The sequence below is a fragment of the Chelonoidis abingdonii genome, chromosome 3 (assembly GCF_003597395.2).
Source record: "Chelonoidis abingdonii isolate Lonesome George chromosome 3, CheloAbing_2.0, whole genome shotgun sequence".
In the NCBI taxonomy this organism is placed as follows: domain Eukaryota; kingdom Metazoa; phylum Chordata; order Testudines; family Testudinidae; genus Chelonoidis; species Chelonoidis abingdonii.
The window spans coordinates 5,002,448-5,016,884 of record NC_133771.1 but is presented as its reverse complement, the minus strand read 5'-3'; the positions used below and the strand labels follow the sequence as shown (position 1 = coordinate 5,016,884).

Sequence of the window (14,437 nt, the reverse complement as noted above, 5' to 3'; positions counted from 1 at the left end):
TAACCCCATTCCAGCTGGAGCATGACATGAGGCTCTGTGGGGACTAGAACCTGGGTGTACAGGACGGCTAACACCTCCACACCACTACACAGCAACCATGGTTGGGCTGTATGTGTTATCATATAGACCAGGGGTTCTCAAACTGGGGGTCGTGACCCTGCAGGGGTGTGTGAGATTATTACATGGGAAGTCACGATCAGTCAGCCTCCGTCTCCAACCCCCCCTTCACCTCCAGCATTTAAAATAGTGTTAACTGTTTAAGTGTTTTTAATTGATAAGGGGGGTTACACTGTGTGAAAGAGGTTACCAGTACAAAAGTTTGAGAGCCACTGATCTAGACCCTGTGGAGATAAACACCACAGGAAGTACCACCTGGGAAGGTCAGACTGACAGCTTCCCTCATGGCTCCTGATTGGTCCAGGCACCCTAGTTAAACCCATGAGGAGTGCCAGGAAGTGTCTGTGAAACAAAGTGAACTCCCTAGCTGTAGTGATGTGCACAGGAACCAGCAAACAGAGCTGAAAACAGTGGAATATGAGTGGGAGTTGTGTTGGAGGAGGCAAGCCCCTGTTCCTTAGGGGAAGTGAGTGAGTTCTTGTATGTTGTGTGGGGTGGTGTATGGGGTGCCCAGGGAGGGGTAGTACCTCTGATGGGGGGACCTGTCGTACTTCTTTGAGGGTGGTCCCTCCACTTTGGTCCCCACCTATCACTCAGCTCTCACTTGTGGCTCCAAGTAGCTGCAGCATGCGCAGTGGCCGCACCCCGGGCAACGGCTTCTACAGGCCGGCTAAACCAGGTGAGTGTAACTGATGGGACTCAAACCTTCAGTGAATTAGGGATATGCCTACCCTGCATGCAACGTCAGCTCCGGCGGACTGGGTGAAAGAGATCACTAAGATCCAACGGCCAAGAAGGCGGTTCTGCAACGCTTTGTGGACAGCGAAGGGCTTGACGAGGCACGAAAGACGTCAAGGCCATCCACTGCAACCAAAGAAGTTACCAGTCGTGATGATTTTTTTACCATTGGTGTTTGGCTTCTAAGGTCGAGAGAGTGGGATTGCTCCCATGCAATGGCTCTACCACTTAAAAAACTTTCATGCACAAGTCCTGTGCAAATCATCAAACATCATCATCATACCACCCAAGTCCTGCGGCGATGGAGGAGGGGCAAAGCGACAGGTGGAGGTTACCACTGGGAATCGTAGTCCCAATCCTGCACGCAGGTGGACTGTGGATAGGTGGTCATCCAGCTCTGTACCCGGGGCAGCAGAGTTGCCCGGGCAGCATCCCAGGCGTCTGAGCAGCCCTCTTCAGGACAGCACTGTTCACTCTAGTAAGGAAGGGGCCTCGAAAAGGTGGCCTAAAAATTGCCTGCCCTACAACAACTGGCCAGCAAGCCGCAGCTGGCAGTTTAACCCAACCTGTGGCCGAAACCAAAAGAAAAATTTGAGAAATCTTACCATTGGTGTATGGAATGTTCGTAGCCTCTTGGATCGAGAAGCTGTTGCAAGATCTGAGAGAAGGACAACTCTCATTGCTCGAGAACTAGCCTGCTACAACATCGATATAGCGGCATTAAGTGAAACTAGATTGCCTGGGGAAGGTTCCTTGAGTGAACCAGGAAGTGGTTACACCTTCTTCTGGAAGGGTAAGACTGAGACAGAGGACAGAATACATGGAGTTGGTCTGGCAATAAAAACATCATTGATGCATCAACTTACAGACCTTTCAGTGGGTATCAATGAAAGATTGCTGAAACTATGCTTCCCACTAAATGCCAAACGTCATGCCACCATCATCAGTGCATATGCACCCACTCTAACATGCTCTGACAACTCAAAGGAACAATTTTATGAAGATCTCTACAGACTGATCAAGGCCACACCTGTAACAGACAAACTACTCCTACTTGGAGATTTCAATGCCCGAGTCGGGGCTGACAGCGAGAACTAGAAAGGAGTAATCGGGTCACATGGTGTTGGCAAAATGAACAGCAATAGACTACTCCTTTTGAGCCTTAGTTCTGAAAATGACCTGACCATTACCAACGACAAGCAGACAAATACAAAACGACGTGGATGCACCCTAGGTCCAAACAGTGGCATCTGATAGATTATGCCATTGTCAGAAGGCGACATCCGAGACGTAATGATCACCACAGTAATGTGAGGCGCAGAGTGCTGGACAGATCACAGATTAGTCAGGATGTCTTTTCAACTTCACATCACTCCCTCTTGGCACAAACGCCCTAAGCATGTGCGACCTGCTTTCAACATAGCCAAACTGAAGGATGCTCAGTGTTTCAATAATTTCCAGAGGACTCTTGATGACAAACTGACATCCCACAGACAATTGATCGGTACTGTAACAGAAAAGTGGGACCAGTTCAAGCAGATAGTGACTGACACAGCAATAACATCTCTTGGACCAAAGAAAAGAACACATCAGGATGGTTTGTTGAGAACCAAGAAGAAATATGCTCAGCACTGGAAGTAAAGAGAAAAGCCTTTATCGAATAGCAGAATGACCCCTCCTCAGTCTCTAAACGGGACCATTTCAAGTACCTTCAGAGCAAAACACAGAAGGACCTCCGTCAGATACAAGACAACTGGTGGGAGAGCAAAGCCAAAGAAATTGAGCACTATGCTGAGACTCACAACTCAAAGATGTTCTTCAGTGCTATTAAGACTGTCTATGGACCTTCTAAACCAAGGACCAACTCATTGCTCTCATCAGACAACACAACGGTGATTAAAGATAAAGAAGGCATCAACGAAAGATGGCGAGAACACTTTAGCAACCTTCTCAATAGACCATCAACCATGAAGAATAATGTCCTCAATGAAATTCCACAACAGCCTGCTCTGACAGATCTTGACTTTCCGTCCACTATAGATGAGATTAAGAAAGCTGTTAGCAAGATAAGTTCAGGAAAAGCTCCTGGAAAAGATGGGATACCAGCAGACAAATACCAGCAGGTCCAGCAGCACTAGCAGCGTTCCACAGCGTGATCATCAGCATTTGGGAGGATGAAAACTTACCACAGGACCTCCGCTACTATTTTCTCTCTTTTCAAGAACAAAGGCAGCAAAGCAGAATGTGGAAACTATAGAGGCATATCCCTCCTCTCCGTTGGTGGGAAGATCATTGCCCGCATCATCTTGAACTGCTTAATAGCCAGTATTTCCGAGGCAAATCTACCTGAAAGTCAATGTGGTTTCCGACCTGGCCAGAGCACAGTCGACATGGTATATGCTGTCAGACAAATACAAGAGAGGTGCATTGAACAGTACACTGTCTTCATAGATCTGACAAAGGTGTTTGATACTGTCAACAGGGAGCCTTGGACCATTCTAACACGACTTGGCTTCCCAAAAATTGTCCAGATTATACGCCTTTTTCATGACTGATGACAGGCGAAGTATTGTCTGATGGAGCCACATCAGCCCCCTTCAACATCACCATGGCATGAAACAAGGATGTGTTCTCGTCTGAGCCATATCTCTAGCCCCTTCAACTTTCCAATTGGCAATGAAGACAGAGATGTTCGCTCTCCTTATTTAACCTGTTTTTTGCATGCGTCCTTAACCATGCAATGAAAGATCTGGACCGAGGTATACACTTGAAATATTGGCACGATGTTCACTTTTTGACCTCCGTCACTGAATGCAAAGACTAAGACAGTGCAGAAACTCCTTCTTGAGGCGCTCTTTGCCGACGACTGTGCCCTCATGGCTCACACTGAAAATGATCTTCAGCACATTGTCAACAAGTTTGCTGAGGCCTCGCAACTCTTCGGACTAACTATCAGCCTCAAAAGACAGAAGTCCTCATCAACCTGCACCTGGATCAAATGCTTCTGTCCTGAGTCTCTCATTGATGCACTCATCTTAAAGTAGTGGAGAACTTTAAAATACCTGGTAGTGTCATATCCAGTGATGGATCACTGGGATAATGAGATCAATGCAAGAATATCCAAAGCAAGGCAGGCACTTGGCTGTCTGCATGTCAAAGTTTTTAACCACCACAACGTCTGGATGTCAACAAAACTGCTTGTGTACAGAGCTGTTTGTTCTCTCATCTCTTTTGTACGGGTGCGAAACATGGACACTATATAGATGTCACATCAAGCAGCTTGAAGCAGTCCAGATGCGCTGCTTCTGCAACATCATGAAGATCTGCTGGCAAGACAAAGCCCAACCTCGAGGTCCTCAAGAGAGCCCAGAAGAAAGCATCGAAATGATGATCATGAAGTCACAGCTATGTTGGACCAGTCATGTCAGCCGCATGGATGCCAACAGAATCCCCCCGCCAGCTTCTGTATGGTGAGCTCCCCCAGGGCATCCGTCGTATAGGTCGTCCATGGAACAGTTACATAGGACACCGTCAAAGCGAATCTGCAGCAACAGCAGTATCAACCAAGAGACCTTGAGGACACCGCCAGCGACAGAACACAGTGGCCTGCACAGTTTAGAAATACCTGCAACTCGCCTTTGAGGAAGACACTGCGGCGTCTACAAGAGGCACGCGAACGACGTCACAGGCATCAGCAGCCACAGTCCACTGACTGCGAACTTCCCATGCACCATCTGCAGCAAAATGTGCACCTCTAGAATTGGCTTGTACAGTCATCAGAGGGCACACCATGAGACCAACAATAGATGATCTGCACAGATTTGTCACCATCGGATCGATGGACTACCAAGAGAGGGTGGTGGTGGTTGTTTCAGTTTGCAGAGATTGATAGGGGCCAGCTATGAGAGAAGCAGAGCCTTTGATCATAGCAGAGCCTCGATTAGGGGAAGAGCCTTCCCCAATTAGAGAGTGGGACTTCCCCGATTAGGGGATGGGACTTCCTCAATTAGAGGGTGGGACTTCCCTATTAGAGGTCCTATAAGGGCAGCAAAGCAGCCAGTCAGTGGCACAGGAGCTGGCAAACAGAACGGAAAACAGGGGAGTTCCAGTGGGAGTTTATCAGGGGAGCTTGAGGGAGGGACTGTTTGGTGTGTGTGTGTTTTTGTTTCCACCTGACAGGAGCTTAGGCAGGAAGGTTATGACAGATACAGAGGCAGCAGTGGTAGTGACCCAAGGAATGGAAGAGACAAGGAAGATGACCGGATGTGGAAGCTGCAGGATGTACATTAGCCTGGAGCAGGTACCTGAAAAGAGCTTTGGATGCATGAAGTGCTACCTCATAGAGCTGGTGGAAGAGAAGATCTGAGGCTTGGAGTTGCAAGTGAAAACTAGGCTGAATTTCAGAGGGGATTTGAGCGGATGATGGAGAGAAGGCGAGAGGAAACTGAAGGGAAAAGTCAAGACTCTCAGCTGCAAGCTGGACTGGAGAACTGGGAGGTAGACTGCTGGGGCAAGAAAGTGGCCAGAGGAAGCTTGTGACTACGAGAACCAGGCAGAGGAAAAGACCAGCTAGTGAAGGATGCATAGAGCTCAGGAACAGGTTTGCTGAGCTGGAGAATGAAGAAGGGGCACAGCAGGCAGTAACAGAAGGTGAGAGGCAAGGAAGAAGAGAAGAGTGGCTAGCCCTAACAGCAGAGAGGAAGAGTCAATAGAGAAAGCCTTTATCTTCCTGGGGCCGACTCGCAGAAGATTGCAAGAGAGAACAAAAGAGAAGAGAACTTACAGCCAGAAAGAAGGCTGGAGAATCGCACCACCTCCAGGATGAGGCAGATCTATCTGATTGGGGGCCCTTACTAAGAAGAACAGAGAGGCTTGTCACCAGAGCTGATCTGGAGAAAAGAAGGGTGTGCTGTCTAACGGGCGCTAAGATACTGGCCACACTGGATTTACAACTTATGCGCCCCTAGGCACAGAATCTTCGCCACTCGCCCTTGCTCCCCATATGATCCTGCCTGGAGCCCCCTCCTGCATCCCCATGTGGCCCTGTGACCTCCCCTGCCCCCCCAGCAGCCCTGTGTGGCCCACTCTGCCTCCGACCCTGGCTCCAAGAAGGCTGCTGTGACTTGAGGAAAAAATGCTCCTGCCATTCACCTGCCAGCTGTTTACTGCCACTCACCAGACCAGTCAGCCTCAGTCAGCTCAGACTGTTCTGGCACCACAGTGGCCTGTGGAAAATTCTGCCTCCCTCGGACAAGACTTCTGCACATGTTGCAAATGGCTAAGGGCAGGAGGCATGATATGAGACCAGCAGTGTGTGGGACATCTCGGCAGTGGGTGGGGCAGATCTCGCTCCCGAGCAGTGTGGCCAGCGGCTGCAGGGCAGCAAAATAGCCCAAAGTACGACAACTCACAACTGCTAAAAAATAGCCCAGTTGGGCTAGGAAATTGCATATTTGGCACTCTTAGGGTGCCCCTAGAACACTGTCGCCCCTATGCATGTGCCTAATTGGAAATATGGCCCTGGATATGGGATGTGGATCAGAGGCTGAAGAGGATCCTAACAGGAGCAGGAAAGAATCAATTGACTATACTTCACATGGGAACAAATGATACTGGTAGATTCTTTCCGGAGCACATCAAGGGAGACTGTGCCAGACAGGGGAAGATGCTTAAGGATATGGAATCTTATTTTCAGTGGAATTTTACCTGTCCCTGGAGGAGGATAAGCAAGGCAAGACAAGATTATGATGCTCAACAGATGGCTCAGGTAGTGGTGCTATCAGGAGGGCTTTGGGATGTTTGACTATGGGGAGGCATTCACGGACAGAGGATGGATTCCACCTGAGTAGGGAGGGAAATTGACTTCTGGAATGGAGGTTGGCACAACTGAATAAAAGAGCTTTGAACTAGGAACTTGGGGGAGACAGTTGGGAGATGCTCATGTAATCTCCACACCTGATTCTAATATTAACCAGGAGGAAAATCAGGAAAGAAAGAATACAGCAGTAGGTAGGAGAATGGACATTAATGGGAAAGATACTGCCAGTACCAGTGGAGGTAACAGACAGGCGATACTGGCAGTGGAATGACTGTACCCAATTGGATGAGGAATCTGAGCAAAGCCAACTAGCCACAGTTAAGATGTTTGTACACCAATGCACAGAGCCTGAGGAACAACACGGAGTAGCTAGGACTACTGGTGCAGGAAGTGAAACTGGATACTACAGGGATATCAGAAACATGGTGGCATAGTAGTCATAACTGGAGTACAGGTATTGAAGGGTATATGCTGTTCAGGAAAGACCGGACTAAAGGTAAAGGTGGTGGAGCAGCATTGCGTATTAAGAATGGGTCAGACTGTAAAGAAATTAGGAGTGATGGAATGGCTAAAACAGAGTCTGTTTTGGGTCAAAATCACTTTGGGGAAGAAAGCTACCAGAGGCTGTACTGGGTTAGTGCTGGGGGTCTGCTACAGAGCCCAGGATCTGATTTTGATCTGGATAGAGACCTCTTTAATGTCTTTAGTGAAATAAATACTATTGGGAATTGTGTGATTATGGGAGACTTTAACTTCCCAGATACAGATTGGAGGACAAGTGCTAGGAATAATAGTTGGGCCCAGATTGTCCTGGCTGTGATGTCTGACAGATTTCTTCACCAAAGAGTCACTGAACCCACAAGAGGTGATGCCATTTTAGATTTTAGTATTAGTGTGTAGTGAGAACCTCAGAGATGAACTGGTTGTAGAAGACAATCTTGGTTTGAGTGATCATGAGCTAATTCAGTTTAAACTAAATGGAGGGAAAACAACAAACAGATCTGCAACTAGGGCCCTTGATGTCAAAAGGGCAAACTTTAGAAAATTAAGGGAATTAGGTAGGGAAGTGGACTGGATTGAAGAACTGAAGGATCTAAATGTGGAGGAGGCTTGGGATTACTTTAAATCAAAGTTGCAGAAGCTACCTGAAGGCTGGATCCCAAGCAAGGAGGGGAATTTGTAGTGAAGCGTTACCAGACCAAGCTGGATGAGCAAGCATATCGAACAGATTATTAAGAGAAAGCAGAAAGCCTACAAAGAATGGAAGATGGGAAGGATCACAAGGAAAACTACCTCTTGAAGGTTAGTACGTGTAGGGGAAAAGTAAGAACTACCCAAAGACAAGCAGAGCTGGATGTTGCAAAGGGAATTAAAACCAATAGTAAATGGTTCTGTAGCCATATAAATAAAAAGAAAACAAGGCAAAAAGGAGGACCCCTAAACACTGAGGATGAGCAGAGATCAAAGATAATCTAAACATGGCCTAACACCTAAACAAATACTTTGCCTGAGTTTTTAATAAGGCGAATGAGGAGCTCAGAGTAGTAGCAGGGTGGCTAATGGAAATGAGGATATGGAAGTACAGTAGAAATTACCACATCTGAGGTGGAAGTCAAACTCAAAAGCTTCATGAGGGTTTGGATAATCTCCATCCAAGTATATTGAAGGAATTGGCACATGAAATCACAAGCCCAATAGCAAGGATTTTTAATGAATCTGGAAAACTCGGGAGTCATACCCTATGACTGGAGGATTGCTAATATAGTAGCTGTTTTTAAGAAAGGGCAGGAAAGAGATCTGAAAAACTACAGACTTGTTAGTTTGACCTCAGTTGTATGCAAGGTCTTAGAACAAAAGAAAGAGAAAGTAGTTAAGGACATAAAGGTAAACAGGAATTGGGATAACATACAACAAGGTTTTACAGAAGGTGGATAGTGCTAGACCAAGCTGATCTTTCTTTGAGAAAACAACTGATTTTTTTAGATGAAGGAAATGCAGTAGATCTAATCTCCCTGGATTTCAGTAAGGCGTTTGATAAAGTTTCACATGGGAAATGAGTTAAATTGGAGAAAATGGGAGTTAATATGAGAGCTGAGAGGTGTATAAGGAACTGGTTAAAGGGTAGATTACAACAGGTCATACTGAAAGGTGAACTGTGAGTCTGCATGGAGATTGCTGGTGGAGTTCCTCAGGGACTGGTCTTGGGAACCATCTTATTTAATATTTTTATTCATGACGTTGGCACAAAACGTGGGGGTGTGCTAATAAAATTTGCAGATGACACAAAGTCAGGAGGTATTGACAATACAGAGGAGCACCAGAATATCATATTAGACCTGGACATCCTTTGAAAACTGGAGTAATAGAAATGGGATAAAATTTTATACTGCATAGTACAAGGTTATGCACTTAGGAAAAACAAGAATTTTTGCTATAAGCTGGGAATTTATCAGTTGGAAGCAACAGAGGAGGAGCAAGACCTGCATGTGTTGGTGGATCACAGGAAGACTATGAGCCGCCATTGTGATGTGGCCGTGAAAAAGGCTAATGCAATCCGAGGATGCATCAGGCGTGGTATTTCCAGTCGTGATAAGGAAGTGTTAATACCATTATACGAAGCACTGGTGAGAGCTCATCTGGAATACTGTGTGCAATTCTGGTCTCCCATATTTAAGAATGATGAATTCAAACTGGAATAGGTGCAGAGAAGGACTACTAGGATGACCCAAGGAATGGAAAACCTACCTTATGAGAGGAGACTCAAAGAGCTTAGAGCTTGGCTTGTTTAGCCTAACCAAATGAAGGCTGAGGGGAGATATGATTGCTCTGTATACATACATCAGAGGGATAAATACCAGGGAGGAAGAGGAGTTATTTAAGTTAAGGGTCAGTGCTAACACAAGAACAAATAGCTATAAACTGGCCATCAGCAAATTCAGATGGCCTCCCAAGGGGAGCAGTGGGGGGCAAAACCTAACTGGCTTCAAGGCTGAACTTGATAAATTATGGAGGGGATGATTTGATGAGACGGCCTACAATGGCATGTAGCCGATCTTCGACTGCTAGTATCAAATATCCCCAATGGCGGTGGTGGGACACTAGATGGGGAGGGCTCTGAGGAACTACACGGAATTCTTTCTGAGGTGTCTAACTGGTGTGTCTTTCTGAAATGCTCAGTGTCCAATGGACCACCATATTTGGAGTCAGGAAGGAATATTTCCCTCAGATCAGATTGGCAGAAACCCTGGGCAGTGGGGAGAGGGGTGTTGCCTTCCTCTGCAGCATGGGGCATGGATCACTTAGAGGTTTAAACTAGTGTAAATGGTGGATTCTCAGTCACTTGAAGTCTTGAAATCATGATTTGAGGACTTCAGTAACTCAGCCGGAGGTTCTGGGTCTATTGCAGGAGTGGGTGGGTGAGGTTCAGTGGCCTGCGATGTGCAGGAGGTCAGACTAGATGATCATGATGGTCCCTTCGAGCCTTAAAGTGTTAGTCTGTGAGATCTGCCTCTTGGCTCACTGTTGGACTCCTGACCCCAGCTCTGACCCATACTCTGAATCCTGGCCTCTGACCATCCCTGCTCTGACCACTAGGCATGACCGTTCAAGCCCCAGTCATGACATATTATTATGACGGTAGACGAGACGATCAGCCCTGACTCTCCTCTCTCATCCTCCATTTATAATTGTTATGGTAGGGCCTAGGAAGCCCAGTGAAGGATCCTGGCTCCCATTGTGGTAGGCATTGTGCAGACATGTTAAGAAGAAGATAGACTCTGCTTACTGTCTGGGCGTCCGACAAACGGTGGGGATGGATAGGAAGATGAATAACAAAATGAAGTTGGCTTAGCAAAAATCAGAAGTCTCAGCTACCACTAGAGTAGCCCAGGCCCGAGGGGGTGCTGTGTAGGTCCCAGCAGAGCTGGGTTTAAGGAGGGATTTCAGGAGAATAAGGTGACACCTTGACAAATTTTGCAGCTCCATTGATTTCAGCTGGCCTTCCCCCACCTGCCATTCACACTTTCGTTAATTGCACTGTATCCAGTAACTTAGGGAAATGCCACCCTGTGCCGCTTTGGGGTGTAAATGGTGTTGGATACTCGCACATACGGAAATGAACAAGCTCTGTGACATCAAACCATCCCCGGAGCCCAAAAGGAGAAGGGCTCAGCCCAGTGGTTGAGGTGTTGCTCCTGCAGAGCTGAGGGGTCAGCTGTTTCCCCTGGTTGCTATAGAAAGGTGTGTTTGGGTGTTTGCTCCTTCCTGACTGAGGGGAATCTCCCAGCTTTACACTATTGGCTAGAAAAGGGGGTGATCTGGAGCTGAGCAGAGGGAGGGACAGGGTGTGATAGGCACCTGTGTGCACTGGCTTCAAGTGATCCTGAGCTGACAGAACCGTTCTCAGGGGATTGGTCCAGGTGTCATATGTTAGAGTAGCCCTGTGGCTGCTCTAGCTTATACCAGAGTCAGCATGGCACCTGGCCAGCTGTGGGATTGGAGGTGAGGGATACAGATGGCTTAGAGCCACCTTTGTTTCTCCTCCTACCTCCCCACTCAACTGTGTCAAGTAGGGGAGATCGAGCCAATTTGTCTTTTTAATTCATATTTTATTATCTAACTAGGATCCAAAAGGGAACCAGAGCCTCACTGAAATGCTGCCTTGATATATTCAAAGTCTCGGTGCAGGAGAAAATCGGTGAGGTTGTGAAGAGGAGCCCTGTGACCAGTGACCACTGCAAGCTCAACTTCTTCATTGAGGAAGTAAGTTGAGGTTAAGAGAAGAGTGAGTGCTCTACCCTGCCAGACAGAACTTCTGGGGTGATAGTCATCCGGCTAGCCTGCCTCTCTGCTTGGCAGGGCCGAGGAGGGCTGCAGGATGGGGATAACCATGGGAGGGTAACAATGGGTGATGAGGATAACAATGGGAGAATAACAATGGGTGATGAGGACTCTTAGGGAGTGCAGGATCGGGTCTGTGATGAACTCTGCCTTCTGACCCACTGATAAGAGACATGAACAGCTGTAGGCTGTAGTCAACACACAGTGTTTAGCATTTATTAGCTGGCATCCACGCACAGCCAGACTCTCAGGTGCAGCACAACTGTGTTTAGAACAGGACCCCGGGAGCGGGGAGGGGGGAATCGCCTTCACTCCAGGACTGGCTTGGCCCTGATGTAACTTAGAGCATCGTAAAGGCCTAAATGACACTGATGATGGTTCCCCTAGGGATCATCCTGACTGGCAAGGATGGTCAAAGCCAAATGCAGTGTGTTCCACGCCCCCCCGCCCATTAACGTGCCTCCTGTGCCGGATGGGTGTGTCCAGTGAGGTCAGCCCAAAGGGAGGGCCAAGGACCAACCCCCAGTCTGTAAGATAATCAGACATCAAATCTCTGTGCACACCAACGAAACCTGGTCAGGCTTGAAGTAAATAGCTAGGACTGAAAATGATCCTGGCCCAAGGCAATATTCCCTCCATGGGCGGAATTAATTTTGTTATGTGCCGAGGGATGTGTGGCACTTGAATCTCTCCGGGGCAGCGGCCCAACCATGCAGCTTAGCGAGAACAAAGATCCAAGGTCCAGGATAGTTACACTCCGCTCTGTACCAGTTCCACCATAGCACTGCTAGGCTGCTGATGTGTTTAAGTCTGCTCTCTTGTGAATTCCTATGGCAAGTACCCCAACTGCTTTCTACCATTGGAAAGCAACTGGGAACCCCCAAGGACATATCAGATGGGGTTCTCATCCTCGTAGCTAACAAGAGAACCTGCCCCCTTGACTGGTTGGTGATTATAATCAGTTGGAGCCATCAGGGACACTGTGGACTGAACTAGGTTGTAGAGGTGGAAAACCCACCAGAGACTCAGTCTGCACCTCCAACCAGGGAATCTTCAGCCACCCTTAAGGCGCAGGAGCAACAAAGTTAGTTAGAAGGCACCAGGTGCTCTTTAGCCTTTAAGCAGGGGAAAGGTTTGTGGAACTCACAGGCTGTTTGACTTTACATATTTGTATCTAAAACTCTGGCCTTAAGAATCCCGCACCTGTGTATTCCACCTTGATTCTGGGTCTAACCGATAAGCAAACCACCTTCCCACCCCCAAATCCGTGGGCAGGTCTCCGATTCCAAACCGTTTATTTAGATTGTTTTTACAACTGAGGGATTGAAAAGATAATGGCAAATGGTTTAAATTGATTCGCCCAGACAAACATCATCCTGAGGACCATAGAAAGAGAGATCCTTAAGAAGAAGATGGCTGTCTATGAGTCCCTTTCACTGTCCGTCCAGAGTGACCTAAAGCCTTACTATGAAGGTAGGACCCTTTTGCTGGGTGACCCTGTGTTTTGTGGTGTCGGTTTGTTCTCTGGCATCAGGCCATGAGGGAGTCGTGATGATGATGACGATGATGAACTTCTTTAACTTTAGCCTCCAAAGTGGAAAAATGCCAGGTGAAGGGAGAGCACATTGATCTCTATCTTCAACCATAAAGGGATGTGGAAGCATATTGTAATTACTGACGGTCATGGGGTGTATCTATCCCATGCTGTCCCAGCAACCAAAGGTTTAGCACAGGCACTGCTGATTGGCAGTCTCATCGCAGCTGGGAGTATCAAAGGGCTGAGAAGCAGAGGGGCGTGGCACCTGCCAGAGGAGTGAGCAGGCGGAGAAGGGAACTCCTGCCAGCAGGCTGATGAAGAGCCACCAGGGACAACACCCTAGAAAGAGCAGCAAACAGTCCTGTGGCACCTTATAGACTAACAGACGTATTGGAGCATGAGCTTTCGTGAGTGAATACCCACTTCATCAGATGCATGTCACCCATGCATCCGACGAAGTGGGTATTCTGTAGAACTGATAAATGAGATTGTTTTTAATTGTTCACTTTATTAATGTAACTTCTGTTCACCATTCGCTACACTTGCCTACATTGTAACTTCTGTTCACTGTTTGCCATATTGTAATTCAAACCCCATTTTAAAACACTCACTCCACTTTGTAAAAGCTTCCTCCAACCTTCATTTTTGCAAACCCTGCTGTAATCTATTAGTTAGTTTAGATGTGTGTAAGAGGCATGTATGGATGATGGAATCAACCTCCAGCCCCAGCTGTCCTGGTGAGATAAAGTTCAACTAACCAACGCTGAAGACCTAGCACACAGCCCTAAACAAAGTAAAAAGCATCCACCCTAAAAGAAAAGGACAAAAGAAGAACAGAAGGAAGATCAAAACCAGGTTTCAAGGCTGAAAGTCACACCTGCAATTGACGGTGATCAATCCAAACCAAAGCAGCGTGAACAAGCAACGACATAGACTTTGAATCCAATACAAATCCTGTAAAAAAGAAGGTGCAGAAAGAGACTTTGGGTAACATTCTGCTGCCAACAGGAGCAGCCACCTGCTGATTGAGTAACAACAGCAGAATGAAGCAACTCCCATGAACTAACACTAGGGAAAATCCCTATAAGGCTGGACTCTGAAGACTGAGACTTGAGTCTATGGGTTCTGCTTGCCAGCCTCCAGGAGCCTCAGGTGACCTGAGCCCGGACTCGCCTCCCACTCTGTGTTACAGAGTACTGGCCAGTATTCTGTCACAAGCAACTTTAGGCTGGTTAACATAACATCTATACGAACTTGTATGAATGATTGTGTGAATGGAGATATATATAATATATAGTTATATAAATCATAGGATAGTAACCAAACAACATTGTTTGCTGTTCTCTTTTATTTTATTATGGTATTTACAATAAATGTGACAAATGTCT

The 14,437-nt window shown here is 47.1% G+C and overlaps 1 protein-coding gene across 1 annotated transcript in view; it reads left to right on the top strand.

Moving 5' to 3' along the window:
- The window catches only part of LOC116837369 (nuclear GTPase SLIP-GC-like), a 68,680-nt gene that overhangs the window by 34,887 nt on the left and 19,356 nt on the right, over nucleotides 1-14,437 (top strand). The window contains 2 exon segments of the mRNA XM_032801705.2: nucleotides 11,296-11,434; nucleotides 12,877-12,985. Of these exon segments, the coding sequence (XP_032657596.2) occupies nucleotides 11,296-11,434; nucleotides 12,877-12,985 (248 nt within the window).